The sequence below is a fragment of the Acanthaster planci genome, unplaced genomic scaffold (assembly GCF_054643075.1).
Source record: "Acanthaster planci isolate LZ-2023a unplaced genomic scaffold, COTS_SCS Contig218, whole genome shotgun sequence".
In the NCBI taxonomy this organism is placed as follows: Eukaryota; Metazoa; Echinodermata; class Asteroidea; order Valvatida; family Acanthasteridae; genus Acanthaster; species Acanthaster planci.
Window position 1 is genome coordinate 1 of NW_028257839.1, and position 27,166 is coordinate 27,166.

General features: G+C 40.9%; 1 protein-coding gene across 1 annotated transcript; it reads right to left on the minus strand.

Annotated features, from left to right (window-relative positions):
- Positions 1-78: 78 nt before the first annotated feature.
- Positions 79-21,659, minus strand: LOC147795016 (O-acyltransferase like protein-like). Its single transcript, XM_087132340.1, has 15 exons — positions 20,808-21,659; positions 19,303-19,457; positions 18,573-18,654; positions 14,633-14,702; positions 13,381-13,540; positions 12,695-12,908; positions 12,004-12,171; positions 11,196-11,292; positions 9,811-10,084; positions 8,967-9,046; positions 8,311-8,415; positions 7,306-7,459; positions 2,976-3,159; positions 1,620-1,762; positions 79-1,206 (listed from the first exon to the last, which is right to left on the minus strand). Exons 1-15 carry the CDS (start codon positions 21,508-21,510, stop codon positions 1,075-1,077), a joined length of 2,721 nt encoding a protein of 906 aa, XP_086988466.1. The 5' UTR covers positions 21,511-21,659; the 3' UTR covers positions 79-1,074.
- Positions 21,660-27,166: the final 5,507 nt, after the last annotated feature.

Genomic DNA, 27,166 nt, shown 5'->3' on the forward strand with positions numbered 1-27,166 from the left:
GTTCATCAGCAGTGTCGTCACTTGTTTCTCTGTCAGATGAATTATCCATTTCTGGTTCTTCGTTTATATGCTCCTAATTATTGCTTCGACGTCGCAAATATGTTTTTGGTTAGAGGTCGCCAAAACACGTCCTTGACAGCTGGCGTTTATGTGGGGGCGCCGTTGACATCATTGCGGTTATCCTGCTGTGCCTCGACACTGATAACAGACTACACAGAGACATTAAAGGGGCACAGGCGGCTACAGGTATTATATGCCGCTTGTGCAATTAACACTTTCTTTCAACTTCATGGTTGCAATTCGATTTTAAAATGTAAAATTTACTTTTATTATCACAGCTATTTTCTCGTCATAACTAAATAGGGTTCTGATCAGATATGTTGCTTGCTCTCTTCGCCTGCTTTTAATATTGAATGTTCCACATGAAAATAGCAACACTGTAGAAGTATAATTAATCATTCCAAATTAAGTTTGTATTCCAATGATGTTGGTTTAATATGCACAACTACTCAACCAGTCGATGACTGTCAAACAAATGACTTGTTTCAGTTAATGATACAAATTGTAAAAGTGTTGGGGTGACTGCTCTAGCAACCCATGGGCTAAGCAGGAGTGAGGGTAAGATTTTAAGAAGTATGAAACTACGGGAATTTGCAGCAGCACATGCCAACTAGAACGCGACCTGGATAGCACAAGACAGTCGCTAGAAAGTTTGTCCAAATTTGGTCGAACGAACTGCAGCTTTGGCAAATTTTGTAGCGATTCATAAAGGGTTGACGACGCTAATTTGCTATTAATTACACTCAATCGTTGGTGCACCAAATATGAGTCTGAGCTTGCCCCACCATCTCCTGTCGAGAGATTGTTTCAGAAGAGTATTCCGTAAGTTTCCACCCATTGTATATTTTTGGTTTGAGTAGAGAAAAAAAAAGGAATATGCGGCATGTTGAACTTCTTCTGATCTGCTGATTCCTTCTGATTTGTTTCTTAAAAAGAAAAAAAGGTTGATCTAGTTTGCCTTCTATCCAGTGTCTCTAAACCTCCTCATACCGAGCATTTAGCGAATTCCGTGCCTTACTTCTTCTTTCCCCCAACTCTGCGGCCGAGTAGAGCTTTCTCCAGTCCCATGACCGGACCTTCCACGCCGATAGCTAGTATAAAGGCCGCAGCGTAGGACAGGACCGTGTTCGAAATAACGGTTGAAGCCTGTGGGAAATTTGGTTGAAAGAGCAGTACAGATCTATAAATACTGTGAAACAAATGTTTCTATCATAACAGTTTAGGAAGGATAGTGATTGCAACGTAGAATCCCGCGATTTGTTGAGTGGAGAGCACAATTTATAAGTGTTGGAAGTCAAAGATTTCTGAAATAAAATTAATACCGTGAATTTTTAAGGAAATTTTATACGACCATTAAAAATGCGTCCTTTTAAATTTCTTTCCATTTTGGGATGTTTCTTTGTTCGTGTCGTTTGTTTTTTGCGGGGAGGGGTTGAAAAACAGTAGTGGCAGTATTATTGTAAATTCTCAGTCCCGTAATTGGATAAGATCTCCAGTTTAATGAAACAAAATTTTGAAAGTGGATTTGCAAGAAAGCAAATGGAGGGAATGTTACTCACCATCATCAAGTAGGTGAAATGATACTGGGACTTGGCAGAGGAGTAGAAAGTGTAAATGAGGTTTGTATGAAGGAGGTAAGCACAGAAATTGATGCGGCTCAAGGGGGTCCAGAAACTCCAACTCAGGAAGCTGTTGACAGGTCCTTTGGATAAGATAAAAGTATTCTACACTGTTGTTATAAATGCACTGTCACCTGTTCCATCGCTGTGTCGTTAGCTCTCACTGTCATCGTCATTATGATCGTGAAGATATCATCCTCTTAATCCAAGCTTAGATTTTGGGGGGGTGCTTCACTATTGAAGTTTTCATTGTACGTAGTGGCGTAAGTCTGTGTTGGAAATCGTTGGATGGGGGATGGGGAAAGGGGGGATGACTTGCCCGGCCATAGAAATTTCAAAAGCAGGGGCGGCAACACCATGTACACTATATAGGGGGCAGTATTCACGAAAAGGATGTACATCTGCAATGTGTATCAAATTCATGCAGAATGACACAACTATGGCTTTTTAAGAAAGGTTTTCCCATTTTGGTGAGTGCAAACATTTTAGTTGTTAGAAAATCCTAAAAATTCGTCATAATTCGCTGTCAATTTTTGCTCATCACAAAAGGGGGGGACTCAATATCCTATCCCCGACCTCAAATAGTGGGAGGGGGGAAAATACCCCGATCCACCCAGGATTTACGCCCATGTTGTCAGTCATTCTCCTAGATGAATGATTATGTAATCTATTTTTGCACCCAGAACTGGAGTTATGTACACGTGACTTTTATTCCGTACGCCACCTTTTAACACACGATAAAGATGTACATCGTAATGTGTATCAAATCCAGGCACAGTCTTACATCAGAATGGTAACTATATCTATGGCTTCCAAAACTGTTTTCCCTTTTAGTTATACTGCGAAAATTTTAGTCGTTGGTAAATCCTGAAAATTCTTCACAATGCGCTATATTTTTTTTCTCATCAACTTCCCACTCAACTTCACCGTTAACTGGAAATGTCCCGATTTTCGCCCATGATTGTGAGTAAACTTTACCTTTAACTGTCATAACATCACAATAACAAGATGCCTATGTGGGAAAGAAATCTTGACTGGCGCACGTATTTTAGGGCTATGGTCGACTCACTGGATCGCCCAAATTTGGTTATAATCATGAACTTCATTTGTCATTTTCAACCACAAACATTGCCATTGATACCACCACTGCCAGTGCTACTGCCATTCGCACTGTGATTGGCAGTGTTAACAGCTTTGAGAAAAAAACGATATTATCACTCAAGATTCACGAGATGGTGTGAATTACACTTTTGTCTCCACTTGAAATTAAAGGAAGTTGTAAGCAAGATGCATTACCTCCGTAGCCCACGACGCAGGAAAACGTTACCCAGCCCACAGCCACGGCAAAGCCTGCTCGACTAAGTGTAGTGTACATCACCGCAGCATACTGTGGTAGGGGTTCTCCATCGCTCCGAAACGGTCCGTAAATGATAGCCAGACCCGCACCAACGGCTGCAATCCACATGATGACGTTGACCCACTGAAAACAGAAATGATACAGGGATGGATGTTGGTTTGATAGGAGTGAAGTTGGCTCCGGCCTCTCATCATATTTCTGGATCCACTACCAATATTGGCATGGAAGGTGTATCATGCATCAGTAATCAGCAAGATGTTTGTCGGCTGATTAGGTTTTGAGTTATGCCTGGTTTCCATGTGATCGTTTGTAACGCAGACGGTCCAGAAGTCGTCAAGGCGCAAAGAAGAGACGCTGAGCGACGTCATTCCACAAAAAAACAAAAACAAAAATGCGGAAATTTTTCACCAAAAATACCTATTTAGGTGGCAATCTTGGCTCTTGAAGCTAAACTGATATTCCACTTTGATGTAATTTGTTAATGTTCAGCTATTTTATTGACGATCAGGTTGCATTTGCTAGTAATAAGGAAAAACTTGACAAAATGAGTGGTACTAAGCGAGAGAAACATCGTTGTACTCCAGTCACGCTAGTAGTAGTAAAAGGAGAGTTCTAGCTCAAACCCCCAAAATTGAAAAAATCTCCTCCAAAATCCCAACCCCCACAAACACCATGCCCCTTACCTTTGCCACCCAATTTCAACACGCCAAACTAGTCGCAGCCCACACCGACTGGTTAGCCATCTTTTCCACGACGGTGAAATGTGACCTCATAGTCCAAGCGAAAAAAAAAGACGTGCAGCGCCAAGGCATCGCATCTGCTTGGTGCGGGAGACGAAAGACGTTCTTAAATGTTATCGACCGCATCAGATATTTATTCCCGAGTATTTAGTTTGACCATAAAATAAAAAATGAAAAAATAGTGACATAAAATAAAATCAACTCGCAACATCCATCAAACATGGAAACTAAAAAAGTGTAACAGTTGTCACAAAGAAAAACCGCTGATGGAGTTTAAGGGGTTAAAAATGAAACTAATAAATCACATACGAATAGCTGTTTAAATGTATTATACGCAATGAAAAATGGAGAACATGCAAACACTGATTATATGCAAACTAGATACGAAAGGAGAATTTGTGTACCAAAGGTATATAAATGTTGTCACAACCATTTTAAATATAAATGCGTAAAACGTAAAAAAGCACTGTCTTGTTCTTAGAATGAAATTAACCCATTTAATGCGGCGTTTGCATCTTGGATTTATCTAAAACGTTAATGTACGATTTTTATTACAATACGTTGAAACAAGATTTGAACGACAAAATAAAGTTGATGTACACCGACACAGATTCGTTGTTGGTACATGTCGACGAAACCGACGACATACAATTTGGGGGGTATGAGCTAGAACTCTCCTTTTACTACTACTCCAGTGTGCGTGTTTGTACACGCCTACTAAGCGACTCAACGCAGACAGTCGACAAAGTTAACCGGGCTCAACATTACCGATCAGGCTGGGTCTGGTTTGCATTATGTCTGGGTTATCGGTTATACTTCCGTTTGGCATGTCTCCATTTGTCTGCGTTGCAATTTGCGTCTTGGTTGAGTTGCTCTCTGCCTTTCTTACTTCGATATGGAATCCAGACTTTAAGCTGGTTCGGTGTTCCGTTCATTTAGTCATCATTACTTGCTTTTATGGTATAACAGTCGGTTATGATTAAGCTGGTTGGATTTGGGTCGAATTGGGTTGGACTGCGTGAACGTTGGTCGAATGGGTTGTTACGGTGGGACATGGGGTCTGTAGTGGGATGGGGCTGCAAGGGCTAGTATATAAGTTGAGCTTGGTTAGCTTGATTATTCCAAGGCTCCAATGGGCCCTATTTGGAGTTAGAGTCAGGTTGATTGGTTTTTATCAGCTAAGCCCCAACTTAAAGAACTGCAGAACAAGTGTGACGGAACGAGCCGTCAGGGGCGGTGATTCTAAAAATATTCTGGTAAATATACAATATTAAAGTGCGCCCCCAGGTGAGAGCACGAAACACACGTTCTTGACAATTGCTGCTTAGGCGTCGAGGATTACACCACGCTGTGGAAGCTTGGTGAGGTCAGCAACGTGGGTCCCATTTAGAGGGTTATACTCTTGTTCAATCTCTGTTCGGGACGGGAGGCTGTGAGATCAGCTTAGTTGTTGGCCTTAGCTGGCGGAGCCGAATTGCACCCGTTCTATTGAGCGGGGAAGTGCTGTACTGGCTAGTGTGTAAAGAGGGGCCTTCGGAAGAAACTTACAGTGAGAGTCAAGACTTCTTTACTGAGCTGAAGTTCTTAGCATTGCTTTAAAGTGAATCGTTAAAAAGCTAGGGATTGTATGAAAGTCAGGCTGTTGGTTCGGATTAGGCTAAGTGATCAGTAATCGGGCGATATTATCGCTGGTAATTTTGGTAAAGGGATATCGAGGTTTAGTCTGCGTAATCTATTGCCTATGATCCAAGAGGTTTATAAAGAGCTCCTTGACCTTATCGATCCGGAAGATAACCTGTGGTCACGTAATTATTGTTTTCAAGATGTATTTTTGCGTTGGGGAGATGTTAATTATATATAACAGGTTTGCCCTTACCCAACGTATATTAATAAGCACTGTATGCTCAGTGCTTGTCCGAGAGCTTGCGAAAAAAACCTCACAAGCTTACTCGGGTGGGACTCGAACCCACGACCTCCTGCTTACTAGTGCAGATGTCTTAACCACTCGACCACCGAGCTTGCCGGGATCGGCTGGCCGGTCCGAGTCAAATGGAGCAGCGGGTACCGCGAACAATTTTCAAGATGTATTTTTGCGTTGGGGAGATGTTAATTATATATAACAGGTTTGCCCTTACCCAACGTATATTAATAAGCACTGTATGCTCAGTGCTTGTCCGAGAGCTTGCGAAAAAAACCTCACAAGCTTACTCGGGTGGGACTCGAACCCACGACCTCCTGCTTACTAGTGCAGATGTCTTAACCACTCGACCACCGAGCTTGCCGGGATCGGCTGGCCGGTCCGAGTCAAATGGAGCAGCGGGTACCGCGAACAATTTTCAAGCTCTCGGACAAGCACTGAGCATACAGTGCTTATTAATATACATTGGGTAAGGGCAAACCTGTTATATATAATTAACATCTCCCCAACGCAAAAATACATCTTGAAAATTGTTCGCGGTACCCGCTGCTCCATTTGACTCGGACCGGCCAGCCGATCCCGGCAAGCTCGGTGGTCGAGTGGTTAAGACATCTGCACTAGTAAGCAGGAGGTCGTGGGTTCGAGTCCCACCCGAGTAAGCTTGTGAGGTTTTTTTCGCAAGCTCTCGGACAAGCACTGAGCATACAGTGCTTATTAATATACGTTGGGTAAGGGCAAACCTGTTATATATAATTAACGTAATTATTGTGATGTGCGATAATTATTGAGGTTTCAAGGGTAGAGGTTGATTATTTTAATAACCCTCCGCTGAGAGGTATGCTGATTGGGTTGATACTGAGAGCGGTTTTGGTAATTTCAATAAAGTTGCCGAAGTAACCCTCAGGCCCAGAGAGTAACAAACCTCTGGTAAGCTTTGGGACACTTGATATTGGTGTATTTATTAGTGAGCTTTCCTCATTATTTGTGTCCTACCTATTGAGCGAGAGGGCCAGAATAAACCCGCTGAGAGTTGTATAAGGCTCTTGCGTGTTTCTCTTCACTTGTGTAAGGAAGAGAGCTCTTTAATCCTTTCCCGTCGGTATACTGTCAACAAACGGGCAGGCCTAGAACAACAGTTCCCCATTCGTGACAACCCCCCCCCTCCAGCGTGTATAACCTCTCATGCCCATGGGAGTATAATAAATATTCTGGGTGGGGGAAGAACCACCGCACAACGTTTGGACTAAGGTAAGGTGTTGAGTTTGCGTAGGGATGGCTTCAGTGGCGTATCCAGCTTCGGTTTACTGTTAAGTTGCACTGGCGGACAAGTTACATGTGTCAATTATAAAAATATTTAGGCATCGAAATCGCCAGTATTCCAGAAACAGATAGTGATGAGAATTTATCTTAGATGGAATCATGTCATCATTCGCTTTAAAGAAAGGTGCTCATTCCCCCTGTCCGCCAGACTGAAAACAAGTATACGCCACTGCAAGGTCTTTCAGCTCAGTCTGCGTAGGGATAGGTTCAGCTGAGCTGGGTCTGATAGATTCGCTTGCATTGGGCTAGGTAATGATTGTTTTGGTCTAGGGATTTCAGCCACGCTCTTACCTTGTTCATCTTGAAGGGCTGACCGTTGAGCCTGTAAAAGATGTACCCAAATACCATGCCCACCAAATAAGGAGGGATGCGACAATATGGTTTCATGTATATGACATCTGCAGCAGCATTTCCATAGACAACAACAGTATTGTTATTGTATGGTCTGGTAGTAAAAATGAGAATATAATTTACAAAAAATCATCTATATTGTCCCAATTTTTCCGTTATGCAGCGCAAAGAAGTAGGAGTTTAAGCTTACACAAACAGCCATGTGTCATATAATTTTGATCAAAATGCATGAAAGTCCTCAAGTCAATGTAAGGTCGTTACTAGACCGATTCTTTAACAGGGTCAAGCGTCTTGAAATAAATTAATGGACTGATGAGCATGCTTTTGTTTTAGCAAATATGTTCATTTGACGAAAGCACTAACTTGTTGGGATACACGAAAAGCGCCATAATGGATAAATTCGCCGTTTTGTAGGCTTGGTTCTGTTCCGCATACAGAAATGACAATCGGGTAGGAACGAGCAGATATTTTCGAACTTCGCATTTTGTGTGGGTAAAAGTACTGACGTATTACAGAGCAAACTCCATAGATCCAATAAATCAACTCATTGTACTACATAGCAACTTTGAGTAAAATCATAGTTTGAGTTTCATTTGTAATGGATAATATTTATTTTGTAATATTGGGAGATTGGGACAAACGACCATTGACGTTGACTTTCATGTCAAGTGTTGCTAGAACAAGTCCCAAATTTCTTACTTTTCATAAATGCTAATGATGTTTCATTTTTTTTCTTTTCTTGGTCTCCCTTTCTAATGGCTTCAACCTTTGACCAAACATTGATCTGCCGGTGAATAGGATTTGGTTGATTTTTTCATTTTTTTAATAAATACAATTCATCACGACAAAGCCAGTTTTACAATTCAACAACACTGATGTATGTTTACAAATATAAGAAGTCTAAAGCAGCAGTCAGATTATCATCAATACAGGTTGAATACGTACGGGCTGACTCCAAGCGATACACCATAGAAAGTGGCTAAGTAGGCAGTGATGCCAAAGGAACCCAAACACAATGCAACAATCAATCCAATTCCAAGCTTGGAATACCTGAAAAAAGGAAACATCACGGTGTATTAAAACGGGTTATGTGAAATACATACAATTGTCTCAGACTGGAACCGGTAAGACGAGCCAGTAAAATTTGTTTTGTCGAATACGAGATTTTTTCTCCAGTTTTCATAAGCCTTTTTTGAGGTAAATTTGAATACAATCCAGTACACAGACTCATCTTACTGCACATAAACATAGAAATTTAAATTACCCACACTGAAGACACTGTTGCTAGACCTTGTGATTCGGAGCAAGCTTCTGCATAGCGACCACCAGTTCTGGAATGGACTGTCGTTTTTGCCTTCCTTTTCCATTGGAAACATTATATTGGTGCAAGGCGTCTCTTAATACTGAGCAAAAACTTGTCTGTGAGGTTTAGCATTTGTGTATTTAGCATGGAGAATTCAAATCGTCATTTTCGCGTGAATTTAAGGAACTTGGTGCACCAGATTTATTCAAATTTAACTCACAAAACGTTTATTGTAGTGTTTCCTTTTGAAAAATATTTCCATTTTAAGTAAATAGGATAGATTTTCTCCTGTACTTACCTATACAGTAGATAAATGATAACAGGACTGATCACGAAGAACTGCATGTCGTTCGCCAGATACCAGGACCAACCCACACACTATAACAGTCATGAGAAAAATATAGAATTATGTGAAAGTTTGACACAACATAGATTCTCATGTTGATTTCAATTAAAAACAGCTCGGAAGTTTATTTATTGGAACTGCACAAAGCAATGCAATTACATGTATTACTTGACAGCGCTTTAATTTAAACTTCTGCAAAACAAAACTTGATGTGGATGTGAATGAAATGTTTGTTTACACTGAGCAACGTTCGACGAGACGATGAATTTTACTCTTAGATAAAATTGAGAATATCACAGAAGTCATATCTGAAAAGTCGCGTCATATGTCCATGACTGCAGTGTAAAGTATTTATCTCCTTTTGTATTCCAAATATGTCTTTCAATTAACAATTTATACCGAATACTTGGATCTTGAAGGCCGTACGTCAGAAGTAAGGCCTATCGGCAAGCAATGTGCGAGCCGTACCAAACGACAGGCCCTGGAAAAAACTGGTGTATCTACAGTAAAATATCAACGTGCTCAAAATCGGTTCTCGTCTACTCTGGCCTCGGTTTTTACGTTTATGAGACATATTTATCTAGAGTGAATTCCTTGTAGCTGCTGATCAGAAGCAGTTTTCATGGCACAGAGGAGGAGAGCTGTTACTTCTTAGCAAAACGTTTTGTTGCCCATTTTGTTGTGCAGTGCACGTTTCCAGACAGATTTTTGGCTGGTGACTTGCAGGGCATTTTTAACAGATTTGTGTCTTAATTCTGCTTATAAAATCTGGAAATTTTGGGTCCGTGTCGTTTACCTGTTCGCCTAAACTACCGGGAAACGGATACAAGTTGTTGATGTAGAGTAGGTTTGTCCACCATCGCTCCCGGCAGATTTTCGCTGAGCTTTCGAATAGTTCAATTTGGCCTGGACCCTCATTGAAATGGACGATCAAGGTGGAAAAGACAGCGATGCAGATCATGTAGGCCGGAGTGATGCGGATGAAGCGGTGGAGATAGAAGAGAGCCCAGTTCATTCTACCGTTGGATTTCTTGAGATGCTTCAAGGTATTGTACACAAGAAGGAGACCACTGTGGTATTGTAAACAAGGAAGGAACTTAAGAACAGCTCAAATTCTGCAAAGGCAGATCCATAGTTAAATGTTCTGGTGGTCGGAAAATTTTTGTGGGGTGATTTGGGGTATCAATCTGGAAATTTCTTCAAGTAACCTTTTCAAGCCTTTTTAGAGGTGAGGCTAAAGGCGGGCACCAATTACATGTACACGCTTTTGGAAGTGAATGATACCATACCAGGTGAGGCTAAAGGCGGGCACCAATTACATGTACACGCTTTTGGAAGTGAATGATACCATACCAGGTGAGGCTAAAGGCGGGCACCAATTACATGTACACGCTTTTGGAAGTGAATGATACCATACCAGGTGAGGCTAAAGGCGGGCACCAATTACATGTACACGCTTTTGGAAGTGAATGATACCATACCACCCACCCCCTCCTCTTGAGGGGCAGCCTCCGTTGTCCCTCCCCCATCATTCAGCAGAGTGGGAAGTTTCCGGTGAATTTCACAAAATTAATTGTAAATCTTTTATTAATTCTTGACGCGTTCCGTACTGGCTACGGCATGAGAACAGACAAGAAAGGGACTTTTTACGACGAATAGGGCCTATGTTAATATGCGGTGGCATGCTTTGGTTTTGTTTCCCCCTGCGAGAGTGCACGGCAATGGGCATGATGATAGTGTTAGATGGTGACGATACTGACGAATGACTGCAGTGACTATACATGGTGCCAAGGATGATAACCTGTCACTGAAAGGATGGCAAAGATGGAGCCCCTAAACAACAAATACTGCCATGGGCGTCGCGAGGGAAGGGCAAGAGGGGCACTTGCCCCCCCCTTGAAAAATGGGGGGGAAATTGAGAAAAAAATGGCAAAAAAAGTAGTGAATAGAATTAAGAGAGGAAATGGGATGAAAGTCACGGATTTGATTTTAAAATATCACCCCTGCACCTTTTCATTTCACCACTAGACCAAACTTGCCCTTTGGAATTTCCCTACCCAATGAAGAAAAAGTTCCCCCCTGGAAAAAAATCCTTGCAACGCCCATGAATACTGCCATGATGTCGCAGATCAGAGCAGAGCGGAAAAAAGAAGCTGCACTCATATCAGTGCACATGAGTACCTGAGGAAGAAGAAAGTGTCGACAGACACTGAGAAATACATGACAGCGGAGAACCAAAACGATGAGAACAGCTCCGTGGTCGCATAGCGAGGATCATCTGCCAAATCAAAACGCACAGGGTTTGACGTGAGAAGAAAATATTTCTCGAAGAACGGTGTACATAGTGGACAATGCGAACAGATCGTTGATTGGAATCGAAATGAAAAGTAAAGTTTAGCTAGTGGTGCACTAATGGAAGCCTCTTTGGAAGTTGCAAAGGGTCTCTTGTTGAAAAGGGAACAAACGCTGCTTCAGTGAAGATAAAAGCATCACTACATTACTACAGCTTGTGTTTGGATTACAACGTTACAGTTTAAAAATTAAAACCCGTGGCCAGAGTTCGCTGTCTTCGGCGCACGTGCGACTTGTGAATGGCACTGCAGAGCTACGATTCTTTAAGACGAAGAAGTAAGACTTATAGCAATCCCGCTTCAAAGAAGTATAATACGGATATTGGTTTTCTGACCTAAGAAAGGAATTTAAACCCTATTTTGAACAATGAATCGAGTGATTCACAATATTGGGCGCAGCCATGTGTTAGGGCTAGACCAAGAGTCTGCATATAAAGTTACACCCTTAGTGAGAACGCGAATTTAGGAGAGCAGATATGAAATTTTCGCGTTGCGAATTCGTAAAAGTTGAACACATTTCGTGACGTCAAATTCACTTCGCTTTCGCATTCACCTGCAGTGTGAACCAGCATTAAGGCTGTATTTAATGATCTACTTCAATAGTGACTGGCAACTTGTGACTTAGTGTGTGAAACTACCTAAATAAGGAGGAATAATATCAAAGGTGTGGCCAAGAATAATCCACCACATGCTGATGACACGGGTCCCGTTCAGGACGCTCAGGTTTCCAGCCGCCTCTTCAGTGTTCAGGACCTTCGCACCGTTGTGCAATGCTGAGAAACCCATAAGTAAAGTATCCACAAAACCTGGTGGAAACATAAGAACGGCTGATAATGGCGTCTGTGAAAATATACTCAGAAAGTCTGAGGAGACACTGTAGCTTTTCCAATATTCGACTTCGTCTCCGTATTAGGATTCATATGCTTACCACCCCCCCCCCCTCACTTCGAAGTTGTTAACCCAAAAACAAGTCCAATAAGGCCACAGGAACATCAAATAAGATTCAAAAGCGTAAATTATTGCAATACCTTCATTTAATCAGACCTACAGTTGGGAGCAGTTGGCTCATTGGCCATATACCAGGCTGGAGAAGCAAGATTTTGGTACAGTAGATGTCAAGTTAGTCCATAGCAATTAGTGGATGCAGCTGCGATGAAATGGCGTTCATGCATGCGTATAATGGCCCTCCATACCGTATAAAAAATTGCTTCAAGTGAGGCTTTTCTCTCTGGATCACATATTTATTCACAAGGGATTAAACATCTTTTTAAAATCTTTACATATAGTTGTATGCTCTGGTGAAGTAATCCGTTTCCCTTTATAACTTACCCATTTTGATAACTTTTTTCTTACTACCCTTTATATCGCTGGCACTGTACGTAGGCGCGTTTGATGCAGGGTCGACATTTTCTGTTCTCTCCAGACCGCCCTCTACGTCGATGAACCCATCATTGTCATGAGCTGTTTGGCCGTTTTTACCTAAGTGCATCATCCCTGTCCAGTCGCTATTTCCGTTGATGCTAGCTTTTAGCTCGATTTGCGTCTAAATTTTTGGAAGCAAATGACAAAATCCGTCAAGTAACTCTCAGGTGTGCCGATTGCACTTAATTGTTTTCTTCACTAGTTCTTTCTCTTACGCTTTTCCTCCGATTCCATTTTAATCCAAACCTAGCCAAAATATGTTAAAACTGGCCTACAGGCGGAAACATACCAAAGTTACTGATTTAAACGCAAGCATAAATCTGAAAGCAGTCATTTGCAGTCTGAACAATGCCTGGTTCAGTGATCATGAGGAATTTATTTTTCACCACTGTCGGCAAAGCCAATAAATAACACCTAAAATGAGTCCGCAGGCCTAAACACATAGAAACTACGAAGAAACATGGATCTGCGACATTAAATCCAAAACTGCAAAAAAGAGACGAAAACGGGCTTTATCAGCTCGCTTACCAAACAAACAGCTCGATGGCCTTCTTGAAAGACATTTTTCTCAAAGTCTGAGAAACTATACAAACCTCTTTGACAGAGTTCGTCATTTTCTCTTCAGAAAGATTTTTCTCCATCTTTTCAATGTTGGCTTTTGTTTCAGTGATGCTGGCCTGGATTTGTCTGTGACAAGTCAGGTGGTACACTGTTCCAATGACAACCATAAGCAGGAAGCCACACAGGAGACATCTGCAAAGATAAGCAATGAATTGCCTACACCTTTACCACTGATCAACCAATCTTAGTATACAATTTTAGTTGTTTACCACTTGTACATCTTATTTTCAATTCAATGAACCGCTATCCCCATGGGTTTACAAGCTACATACAAGCCACAGGGCAGCGGCTGTAGACGTGGACCAGGATGGGGCGTGGTAATAATAATAATAAAAATAATTGACATTTATAAAGCGCCCAATTCATTGAGCTGCTCTCAGGCATAAGGGCTCTTATTTTATAATTATTAATTGTTATTGGAGATGATGTGTCGTCTTTTATTTTTTTCGCCTGTTTCTGATATTTCTTTTAAATTTTGGATTACTCTCTTAGCCAGGAGCTCTTTAAAAAATTGACAGAATGGGATTGTGTACATTTATATCTAGATTTCCCCTTATTGTCGACTAGGAGACGGCCGAGTGCACAAAGGACTTTGTTCATAGTCAACACACAGGGCGGACTGCTTCGACTGGAATTTATTTTTTTTTAATGGCTATTGAGGTTGAGACCCCCCCCCCGTTGCGCCACGGGGGCTGGGGTCTACAGCTAAGTTATTTGATAAGGCAAAAAGCTAAATACCTCTGGGGCTCAAGCTGAGATAGATAATCGCTGATTCTGCATTTCAGAGATACATTATCAATGAAAACAACTTACCTTTGAAATCAGTGTTATCTATTGCATATTTCTGTGTTTCAACGATACATTAGGCCTAATTAAGTAGAGTTGTAATATGCTTCCTAAAAGCTTCCTTAGTTTGCACCTCGTACTCAATGGACTGTATGAGAGGATAGGTTGACAATCGTGAAAAAATCCAGAATGCTGGGGCTTGTTTAGAAGGGTATAAACTGTTTGAAATTCTCAGGGAAACGTGATAACAATTTCTAGAACTGGGGGATATTCTTTGGATTAAAACGTGAAGTTTGCAACTCATAAAAAAAGTTCTTGAGTTGTGGATAGTAACTGGCGAGAATTTCAAGCAGTGATCATAACTATTTTAGATTATATTAATTTATAATCTATTTACAAATTATAGCAAAGAAAGAATGGGAAATCTTTTATACTTACAGTGTCACAATTGCTCCTGTTTTCCAAGGATAGTCGAAAATACAATTAAACTCGGCACTTTTTCCAAGAGCTACGATACAAATAAAAATAACAGAAGTCAGCCTTCATTAAGATCTAAGAACCACTCCTGCCCTTCCTGCCTTAATCAACCAGATATAATGATCTTAACCGTAAAAGAGCTGGGTTATTTTTGACCACCTAAAAAAGCCAGGGTGAAACTCGGGTGTCTCGTGCCTCTTTTTAAAAACTCTGAATGGTTTTGTTGTTAAAGTCAGTCGAAAATGAAGGTCACATACACGTGCAAACCGACGTGCATTGAAACAAAGTGCGGGAAAACACATGTATTCAATTTTGGCCGACGTGTCTCGTAAAAAATGGGCGCTTTGTGAGAACCCTAAATTTGGTTGTGACAGAAATGGCACTAAAAGTACTGAAGAGGTACTATTAAGGCTCAGATTGTGAAAAAAATGTACTGCGGTGCAGAGTTTTAAAACTAGGCAACACACATAATAAGTAATTTGTAAGCCCCACCCCTTTTTTGCTTACGTTCGATTGGGATTGCCGGGAAGGAATGTAGGAGGATTGCGGTTATAATACAGACGGATTGTGTAAGAGTTGGTTTGATTGTCGTTTGGATATAAAGGCTTACGCCACTGTTGAAACGTAAGGGCAGTTCATACAAAAAGGCCCTATATTGCACTGAAGGATTAGTCAAGCGACGTCAAGTACGTGTTATGAAATGCCCAGGTATTTTATCAGGCCTAACAATATAACAATATACTGATACAGTTTTTTTGAGGACCTAATATCAAGAACAGGACCAACTTACAACAGACTACAGAGACGTACAAACCACTCTATTTGTGTTTCAGTTTTTAGAACTGTGTTGCACATTTCGCTTGTAATGTCCTAAAACGATCAAGCATCTACAGCAGCGTCAAGCAAACAAAATCTTGGAACACATAAAAAAACCTAAATTAAATCCTATGAAAGCTTCATAAAATCGTATGAAAAAACCACGTTGGATTACTGTTAGAGCCACTAAAAAAAGTGTTTTTCTTTCTATGAAAGGCAATATGCAATCCCTACTATAAACTTCCGGTAATCTTCTTATCCATTCACCACTTGCGTCAACGAATTCCCCCTCTTTCCTCTACGTTACCTCCACATTCCCCATAGAATATGCACACAAGGGGCGGTTCGTGAGGCTTTTCCACTCTGCTGTGCAACACTACTAACACGACATTATCTGCAGAATGTTTGGATCAGTTTTGAAACTTGAGTTTATAACGAATTCACAAAAGTCACAAAATGTTTCTACTTTGCAAAGTAATGTGATATCTAAGTAAATCTTTGGCAAGTAAAAGAAGAAACCAATAAACTTTATAAGAAAGTAAATTTACAGCGTGGCTACCCACGGGTGTGAAATACAGATCATTTTTTGAAAACATTTCACCGGGTAAGACAGAAACTTTTCAGATAATACAAAGCATGAACATCATCCATTTCAAAAACTTTAACAAAAACCAGTTAGACATAGGTCTGATGATTCTAGTCTGTGGTGTAAAGGTTCGGGGAGGGAATCTCGACTCTTGCTGGACACCACGACACAAGGAGGCACTATTCATGATAAAGAATAATTGAAAATATTTTGGTTGAAGGAAAGTTTAAGAAAAGTCCTCAAAATCCATTGAGTTTTTTTCTCACCACGCAAAGCGTATGTGTTTGGTGTGGGGAATCAAATAACCAAACCTCCGATCATAAAGGGGGGGATACCCCAACCCTCGGGCTCAACACCCTTTATGGTGGTCCCCTGTGTCTCTTAGACCATTTGAAATTCATGCGCACAGGCGTTAAAACATACAGCTGTTAAAGACTCCTTTCCGCGCCAGCACATATATTTCCAAGACAGCTGCATGATTCAGCACAATTCAGTCAGCTGATAGCCACTGCCCAGTCAACCGCAGAGAACTTAGACTGGTCCCCCTCCCTATTATACAGGGTGTCCCGGAAAAAAACCCTGAGGAAAGGGTTAATATGCCCAAATCTTGAGCTATGATTATAATGTATAAGGATGTCCGAAAAGTAGAAGCAGTATTCTTTCTAATGATACCTTGATGGTATCCCTCCTGTCATGCATGACTGAACACCATTGTCTTGAAAATGGGGCATCCAAACTCAGTTGTAACACTTTGGATAAACCAGTGAATGAGGTTGTCCTCTGTAATGCTTGTCCTAGATAAGATATCAGGGGCACACCGATTATTATTTTACACATTACGTAATTTACACTTAATTGTGCACCGACATGTCGGTGTCCGCCTTCCCTTTCAATGCAGAGTTCAGAGCGGCGGCGCATGTCAGCCACAGCTTGTCTCACCAATGCAGGGTCATGTCGTAAGATGTCGACCTCCTGTTGAATGCGTCCTCGTAAGTTTTGGATGTTACGTGGTGAACTGGTGAAAAGTTTGTCCTTCAGATATCCCCATAAAGAATAATCACACGGGGTGAGATCCAGAACGGGTCGGCCATTCAATTGGATGGTTAAGAGCAATTACTCGATCTTGGAACAGTTCCCGCAGGAGATTCCTTATAGCGATGAGCCTGTGTGCGGGTGCCCCGTCTTGGGCCCACTACAGATGTCGGAAAACACCATTTTCATGCCAAAGAAAATGCATCTGAAGTTTGGGTATCACATGTTCGTTGATCATGTGCAAGTACCGTTGACCATTCACATTCTGTTCGAAAAAGAATGGTCCGATAATGACAATTTGACACCATTCCCACGCAGTCCTACCCAAACGGTGACCTTCTCACGACTCATGTTGGTTTCAAAGTTAAAATTTAGCAGCTGGGTGGCTTGAAAGCTGTTGTTTTCAAGAAATGTCGTCACGACAAACACTCTTTGCTCTTTGGTGTTTTGCGCCATGTTGCAGACTTGCTGTCCTGCTTCGAACACTTTTCAACACTGCACTGGCCTACCTCGGGGCAAGTCAACACATTTAAACCAGATTAGGCAAAAGACAATCTTTCCTCATTAATAACATGACCTGTTGTTGTCATTTTCAACCAGGACAAGCATGACAGAGGACAACCTCATTCACTGGTTTATCCAAAGTGTTACAACTGAGTTCGGATGCCCCATTTTCAAGACAATGGTGTTCAGTCATTCATGACAGGAGGGATACCGTCAAGGTATCATTAGAAAGAAATTGCTTCCACTTTTCGGACGTCCTTATACATTATAATCATATCTAACGGTTTGGGCATATTAACCCCTTTCGTCAGGGTTTGGTTTTTTTCTGGGACACCCTGTATAGGGACTGATGGCTACCTGCAGTTTAACGTGTGCGATTAGCCTTGATTTTTTAGTTTTTATCAGGCCTATAGCAATGCTTTGACATGAATTACGTTTCAGCAGGTAGGCGAATAAAACACAAGTACCTTTCCCTTGCTAAGTCTCTGTTAATCACAGTGTGGTAATTTACTTTTCAATGGTTATCATCGATAAAACATTTATTTCAAATCAGTGGTTACTGTTTTAGATTTTAGATAAATGAACAATTTATGGTAAAGTTATTTTCTGTAAAGAAGAAATAGCTAAATATGCTGTCATCGCCTGCCTGACTTGTGCATTGAGTGGGCATCGTTTCGTCATTTACATAAAACCAGCAGGATTCTGGCGGATTCATTACCGGCTACTGGTCCCTACCTTCAGATGTTGTTTGTAAGACGTCTGGAGGACGGGACGGGACCCAGTCTACTGAGAACTGATTACGTCACATTTTCTCTGATTGCCTCGGTTAGCTCTCTCGGAAAGTGGCATGAATTATTATACGAACTCTTTCAAAGGTCTCTATGGTTCAAGTACTTCAAAACGGTTTCCTTCAATAGGATGAGGTAATTTTGGAGGAAATCTATTGCGCAAGGATTGCCCTACCTGGAATAACTCCAAAAACTTCCTTTAGGTCGGCATTTGAACAGCTCGAGGGCACACACACACCAACGCGAAGAGTCGTTGCCTAAAAACAAAGGAATGATGTTTGCCAATAAACGATTGATGAGACACAGGCAGGGCCGATTACCAAGCTGTCTTAGAGAGTCATTTATTATTTTTTTTTGGGGGGGGGAAAGCAAGCTTGTCTCTGCGGCATCACAGATAATAAGCTATACGGAATACAAGTTTCCTGGGCCATTTTCACAAAGTCGTTATTTAATTTAGCGTCTGGTTCATTCAGTTCAGAATGAAATTGACCCACGCCGATTGTCATTCAACAGAACCAAAATGAAGTTTTTTAAGATCATTAAATTTTTGTGAAAAAACGCTGAAATATTAAAAATAACGTATTCTTTAATCATTTCGAACTGATCAGCATAAAAGGTTTTTTAAGTATTTCTCTTTTTTCATTTATGGGCAGACAGTTTTCCTATTTTTACAAGCATCTTTTGAGGCATCACTCAAATCAATATGTCCATAAGAGTTTTAGCTACCTCAGCTCAATGCGTATTTGATGTCTTTGTTTCGTAGCTCTACACCTCACTGTAGGACAGATCAGGCGAATAAGATAGCGGATCGTGGAAATTACAGCAGGGTACAAATTGTAGATGCATGGAGAAATGATGTATTCTCAAACAATAACTCCACTCATTGTATTGTCGTTGATACCTACCAATGCCAAGTAAGAGAGGGTGCAGTATTGCGTCTCAAACGGGGCGTCTGGGTTCCAATCCTTGACTACCTGGCACTGCTCCACATTACCGATACTATGGGTGTTGTAAGTAGTCAGGGCGTCCAGATTTAGAAAGTCTCCATTGGATAACCACACTACATTAAAAAAGACAAATGGAAGACTTGTACTTTGTTTTCTCCCTGATACAATTTTTTATTGACTAAGAGTGAACTGCAAGATATATGTCTACACAACTCAGATGTCTGCAAAACAATGCAATTCTATGAGAGTAAAGTCTAACAACTTCTTTGATTAATTTTGAGTGTTGCATTATAACGGGAATTGCACAGAAAGATCACACCTATTAGGTAAAAGAGCATATTAACAGCGCACAACACCTACAGGGCAGCCTTTTGTACCGCACGTCGAATGGAAAGTTCCAGATAGACAAATCCCGGTGGCCATTGTAACGCTGTTGGCAGTGACCGCCAGCAATGGCAATGAGCATCATGACAGTCACTTAATTCCTACAAACCCAACCCAATGCTGTGCGCCATCTGGAATGGAGCCATCTGGAATGTCGGATGAAACATCGTTGGATTTGTCACAAGGAAAGCACCTGTTCCGTCATAGGAAAGTCTACTCTTGGATTTTTAAACAATAACCTGTACGAGTATTACTTTAATTTTGCGAAGGACAGTAGTAAACATCTGATATTAAAAAGTAATTATTTTGCATTCATGGGAAAAGAAACTTTTGCCCAAGACAATATTCTATCAAAAAGTAGTGAAGTTGCCCTACTTAAGTCATAATTTTTCGATTTACTTCTCCTAAATGCGAGGAAAAAGTTTCCGATAGGATTGTCGACTTTATCGAACTATATTAAAAGATCTAGACGTCGAATATCCATTTTGAAAATAAAACATTGGCGCTCTAACGAAGATGGCATTATAAGCAATTTTTGACAGCGGAAGATTTCTCCTTGGATAATATAGGCCTATTATAATTATATATAATAATAAGGGAAGATTCAAAAGAATTTAGGTTACTAATTGTTGGGCAACGTTTCTTTACTTTTAAGGAAGTTTCTTGAGGGGTGAAAATTAAAAAGGTTTTAGACACACATCTGAAATTTGAAAAGTAAGTTCTCCCCAAGTCTCACTATTTTTCAAAAATAACTAACCCTTTGTGAGAGGGACATGCCCCCTAAGGTCAGCCCTTGATAATCAGGGTGTTATCGCTCAGAAACATCCGAACGAAAAAGGTAATTACTCAGAAACATTCAAACGGAAAGGGTCATAAAAACTGATCATGAAATACGACTGTCATTCTCTCTGCGCCTTCAGTAATTGGTGCCATCAGCTATAAAGTCAGAAATCATTGCAAACTTTTAAATACCAAGGAGTGCAGCGATGACTTAGAATTTTGTGTATGGCAAAACGAGCAGGTAAAGATTCAACGAAATTCAATTATATAAATATAATATGGAAAACAAATCTACTTACTCTGGCTCGCATAGGGTAGGCCGTTGGCGATATCAGTAAGAAATTGCAAAGTGTTGTTGGCGCATTCAGTGGACACATTTTGGGGGACGTGGTTTTGGAGGTACCTCCGAAGCTCACCCTGAACAGTCAGAGCTAAGTATTGCCATTCGACCTCCTCTGGCACCAGGTCAAGATTCGCCAGAAGCTGTCGTGGGCCTCTAACAAATGTCGAATTGTTGGAGAACAGGTCAAGCACTGTGTTCGAACCGTTTGCCGCAGCCAGCAGAAAGCCTTGGACTCGCTGGATTAAGCCATCCAGTGAGTCAGAAGCAAGCAGGTCGGCAACTTGCTCCACAACGCCGTCTGGGACTTGTGTGTCTCCTAGCAGCTGACGGGTCAGCTGTTCGACGAGAGATGCTTGGACTGCATCACCAAAAAGGCCCTGGAATTTCTGTAATCCGCTGGCTTTCGACTCGGTGACCGTCTTGGCACCCGTCAATAGCTGAAGGATGAGCTTTTGAATGACCTCAGCCTGCGCTGGGTCCACTGGAATCAGGTCCTGGAGCAGCTGAAGAAAAACGATGGGCGGTTCCGTGGCCACCACCTGCCCCATCATGTCACCGACGCTGTCCCCAGGAAACAGGGGCAAGTCCTCCCCAACCCCCATGCATGTCTGAGGGAAAAGCCCTCCAAGAAAGAAGACGAAGAGAAACACGCTGGCCATTCTACAGCTAAACTTGCTTTACTTTGTGGAATGCCCCCCACTTTTTACGAGGTGTGAGCCTTATATCCTTTTCTGTTGAGATCTACGGGCATACCTTCTTTGTTTAGTTTGTCTCACCATCACATGACTGTAATCTTAAAAGCACCATAGTCATAATTGCCAGTTAATATCTGACTCATAAAGAAAATCCTTTGATCAAACAACATACGTTACATCACTGTGTGTGAAAAAACGTATACAGGGCGAGCTCGTGACCACCTTTTATTGTGACAACGAGAAGTGTGTTTGGTGCAAACAGTGCCTCTGGGGAAGAAAAATTATATCGAAGATGCCACTCGCGATATTATTCCCGAAGCACTGAATCATTAAGTTCGCAAGGACATACGATAGGCCTATACGACGTAAGTTGATATGCAAACGCACTTCGTCGGGAAGAGCAAAAATTCAACGGAAAACTGTCCACAAAAATCTAAAAACTTTCACACTTTTTCACTACAAGTCACTTTTGAAAATTTCAGAAAAATTTCAATTTTTTTTGTTTCAAGCCTTCAAAAGTCGTACAAAACGTAAACAAACTACCGCTCACGAAAAGAACTTTACACGAAAATTATTAGTTTCGACCACTCCGTTGCTATTTCTAGATTTTATTTTCACGTAATACGTGAGGAATAGGCCTAGGCCTAAACCTACTATGAAAATATTTGTGGTCAGGTATCGTTATTTCCAAAAATTGAAAAAAGACACAAATTTCATGAAATGAAACAGCTGCTTGCCCGGCACGAATTCTCATGGCCCTCATTTCGTATGCAATGGATCAAAATGGAACAAGTGCAGTTCAAAATGTCTTGCTGAAAAGTACGTGGATTCTTTTAAGTGTGCCGGGAAATCTGGCCAATACACCGACCCGTTAAGCCCCACCTCATTATTTGACGACCAATCACAGCTGCGATTCGTCTTCCGACCTTCATGGTCCGACATAAGTGCATGGAAGTCCGATATGCGTTCAAGTGCGTATGATGTGCGCCGGTGTAAAATTAAGTGTGGCAATGGAGAAAAACGGGTGCCAAGTGCCCACGTGTACACTAGGCGGGGTTTACTGGATCGCTCTTGCACTTGGCTGCGACCAGAGAATACTTGCGAGTCTAGTGGCCACAGCCAGTTTCCGTAAAGTTGTGTGCAATTTCAAGCCATAGCCAAGTGATTCAGACGCGGCCTTGGAGTGCACTCTTTTCTACGGAGCTCTGGAAGTGTCGTTCGACTTGCTGAGACAGTTACAACTTTATATCCGGGTCCTACTGAATGAAACTAATGGGATCCCATTGCAACGAGATCTACTATGGAATTTGGGACAAATTCTGCTGGGTGCCACTGCAACGTGATCCCATTGGGTCCCAATGAAATAGGATCCCGTTGGGCTCATATTGCAACAGGATCGTGTTGGGCCCCACTGCAAAGAGATCCCGTTGAGTCCAATAGCAAATCGGGTCCCATCTGCAATGGGGTCCGGTTGGGTCCCATTGCAGAGAGATCCCTTTGGGTCCCACTGTAACTGGATTCCATTAAGTCCCATATTTTGCAGCAGGGTGTCGATGGACTAGATTTAAAGGTTGTAACAGGTGAGATTAGTTGGGTGAGCGTTCAACTACACTTAATCCAGTTGATAATGGAGATAAAGTAGGCCTAACTGGAGACATGCAGTTCAAAAGAATCAAAAGAAATTCAATACTGTTACCAAATTACTGAACGCTATATTTGGCACTTTACAGAATGTTTATCAAAGCAGCATACTAGGCTTTGAACCAAGACAAGTTCTCAAGGTGGCAGTGAAAGTTCTTTTACAGTTGATAATTTTTACAACATTGACATCCTTTATATGCAAGTTAACTTCTTTTAAAAAATAAATAAGTTTGGAATTTGTCACAAAAAGTTAAAGGAAACGTTGGTTCCTTCTAATTTTCTTTTAACCCATGTTGCATTTTTACGCTGTATTTATTTGTCGAGTCCACCCTTCATCAACAATGGGATCATTTCAACGTTTTTAACCAATAGCATACAATTTACTTTCCCGCCTAGACTTCCAGCAGCCACTAACAGTTTGAACGTCTGCAGGTTCGAAATCTCAACCAATCTTACGTAAGATTTTGTGGAGCATAGGTCTTGGTAGTGTTTTGATCTAGTATCACACCAGATATTATTGTTATTAGACTATTAATTGTTCAAATTCAAGTTGTGTCTAGTTTGTCGTAACTGTTTCGAAGGATTATCTCGCGATTCTCCCGTGAAAGATTCTTTTTATCCTCTGGCGTTGATAACTTAGAAGCGAGCCCCTACTACAGTCACATTTTTATCAGATTTTTTTAAGGAAACGTTCCTGAGCCAGTTTCCCACGTTACATACACCAGAAACAATCACGTTTTTCTTGCAAATCGGTTTATATTTGTGGTTGCTCCACCTTCAGCCAATTTCAAATTTACCAATACTGCACTACATATATACATTGCACAAAATAATACTTAGTAATTTTTTCTAATAACATTAGTCCAGCTCAAGGTATAAAATGCTCTCAGACCAATTCAAATTAGCCAGGCTGGGCACAAATAACATTTTTTGCAGATAAATATAATAATGTGGCGGTGTGGTTGTTTCCCAGGGCATAACCTAAGTTTGAGGATCTAACCTAAGTTTGAAGAAAATAAAATTGAATAGAGTTTATTTACAGAAAAATGAAAAGATTAAAATGGAAAACGAAATAGACACTGGGGTACATTTAAGAAATAAAACTAAATAAAGGTAGAAAATTAAGAATCGAATACAGGGGTACAGACAAATAGTGTGATTGTAGTAATACAAAACTACGGGAAGGGGGCAGTCAGGGACCCGCAGACTTTTATATGGCTCTCGACACCGCTGTACAAAAGGTGAAGATAATAAGAAAATTATCCCCAAATCCCATCGCACTCAACACATTAAAAAGATAAGCGTGATCCACATTATAAAAGGCTTTGCGTTGATCAAAAAGGACCACATCGAAAAGAAGTTCGTTATAATTACAATAATTAATAACATCACGAATTAGATTTAAGTTATCGTAAATCGTACGTCCGGGAATACAATAGGATAGATCTGAATAAATCACATTGCCGATATAAAGTATATGTCTGTTAGCAAGCAGCTCGGTAAAAATTTTATAGTCAGTGTTCAATAGCAAAACTGGTCTCTAGTTTAAAATCTCTGTGAGGTCACCTTTTTTAGGGATGAGGATGATCAAGAAGATAATAGCCACGTCTAAATGAGCACTGAAACTGGGTGGCTCTGTATCATCAAAATTTTACTAGCTCTCAATAAGGACGCACACAAGCTCAGGAGAACGTTTGGTGAGAAATCATACCTGGTGGACGAAAGAAAACCACACTACCTGGGAATGATCTCGAATTACCACCAGTATTATCGCCACAGTGTGACAATCCAAGCACAGCCTAGTCCATTCCCGACACTCAGTTTGCACACTTTGTCCTCAAACCCTGACAGAGATTCAATCTGGACAAAGTGAGTTACGCAACCGCATACGTAGGCTGGAACAGAACATCAACGACTCCACTGAGTTCCAGAGTAAGCCTACATTGTATTGATGGCCAAGAATCGAGAATAAAAGAATTTGATCAGCTGATGAGAGCAACGGTTGCTAAGATGGAAAAAACCGTGGCTGACCATGCCGAGCAGCTGAATAAGCTTGAGCGTTTCTCTCGGGGAAACAATATTCAGGTCATCGGCTTCCCACAGCAGAAAGGTTAGGACTGCCTGGCTGTCGCTCATGATCTCATTAAGGAGGAATTCAAGATGTCTGACGTGAAGCTAGAACGAGCCCACCGTGATGGTCCAAAGATGGATGGTAGACCACGGCATCTTCTCATCAAGTTTAACAGCTATCGGGACAAAATCAAAATCCTCCGGTAATAAGGACAAGTCCTGCGCAGTTGTTTCTTCTTCAGTGTCGAAGACCTGACCAGAGCTTACCTACGGGAGAAGAGGAAATTATCTGTACATGTCTCCGCAGCGTACAAGGAGGGACGTACGAAAGTACAGATTTGTGGCCGGTAAATGGAGAAGTGCAAGCAGCGTACATGCTGACTTCTACCGCCAAGTGTAACAACCACTGGTCATACTTTAATACACCGTTCACGCTGTTTCTGTTATTGTCGTCCATCCCGTAATGAATCATCCTTGTGGTTTTGTATCATGTTGTTTTTCGGTACATATTCAATTACCTTATATCAGTTGGTTCATTTAATCCATTTTATGTTGCTTATTTCTTTGTGCTGCGTTTTAAGTTTATTTATTTCTTATAATCAATCAGTCATTTGTTCTACCTCAATTTTTTTTTGTTTTTTTTCCTTGAGTCGTTCCTGCTTATTATTTATTTGATTTTATATATTTATAGTTGAACATTTTATTTTCATTATTTGGTAGTCACCCGTCGACCCTGTATTACTCTCACTTTCTTAAGCCTTTATATAGTTTACGTTGTTTACTTAAATTTGGTTTCACTTTGATGTGTTCGTGTCATACTGTCCTATGTACTGATTGTATTTATTCTGGGATGTTTTCCGATTACACCTTAAATAATTCTTTTGTAAATGATAGGTTTTTTATAATTTAGAAGCTGAAGGTTTTAATGCTCTTGACATTTCCAACCAAGGCTGCTTCTCTATTTTTTAAATGAACTCCAGGCATTTTTACGATATTAAGGATTATCAGTTTCCACTTTATCTCATGCCTTTTCCATTTATGGTTTAAGCGAAACATTGTTCAGAGAACGTCCTCCTCCATAAGTAACCATGGCCAATTATCAGCTGCCCCATTGTTCTCGCTATAAAAAGCTTGGAGGTGGGGTGGCATTGTTTGTGAATAATTCTCTGAAATTTCATGTTCGACATGATCTCATGCCTTCTCCCGATGGTTGTGAGTCCGTGTTCATTGAAATTGAACCCGATTCTTCTAACTTGATTGTCGGTAATGTCTACAGGGCTCCTGGTACTCCTTTCGATAAATTTCAGCAGCATTTTGATTCATACCTTAAAAACCATTGCAAAAGAGAAGAAGTTGTGTAATTTAGTTGGAGACTTTACTTTAATATCCTTAGTTGTTCTGATCATCAGCCCACAGATGATCTCGTGATTGATTGTATTTATTTTATATGGTTTCCGTCCACTGGTTGATCAACCTACACGCATCACCCCACGCAGCTCCACCCTCATTGATAACACACTAACTAATAACGATACCGATATTTCTGAAGGTATTCTTAACACTGATATCTCTGACCATTTGCCCGATTTCAAATCACTCATTCTTCTTTTCTCAAGTCTTCTCGTATCAGCACAAGCTTTGTTACAAAGAACATCAATTCTACAAGATTATCTTATTTTTTTGCTGACATTGAACGTACTGACTGGGGTGAAATGAATGCCAGGATGCTGAATCTGCCTACAACGCCTTTTTTCTCGTTTCTCTGACATTTATAATCATCACTTTCCTCTCATCACCAAAAAGTTTCGCAGACGTAAGAATCAACCCTAGATTACTAAGGCTGTCATTAATTCCTGCAACTGGAAAAACAGGCTGCATCTGGCGCTTCTTGCACTCTCCTTCAAAGGAG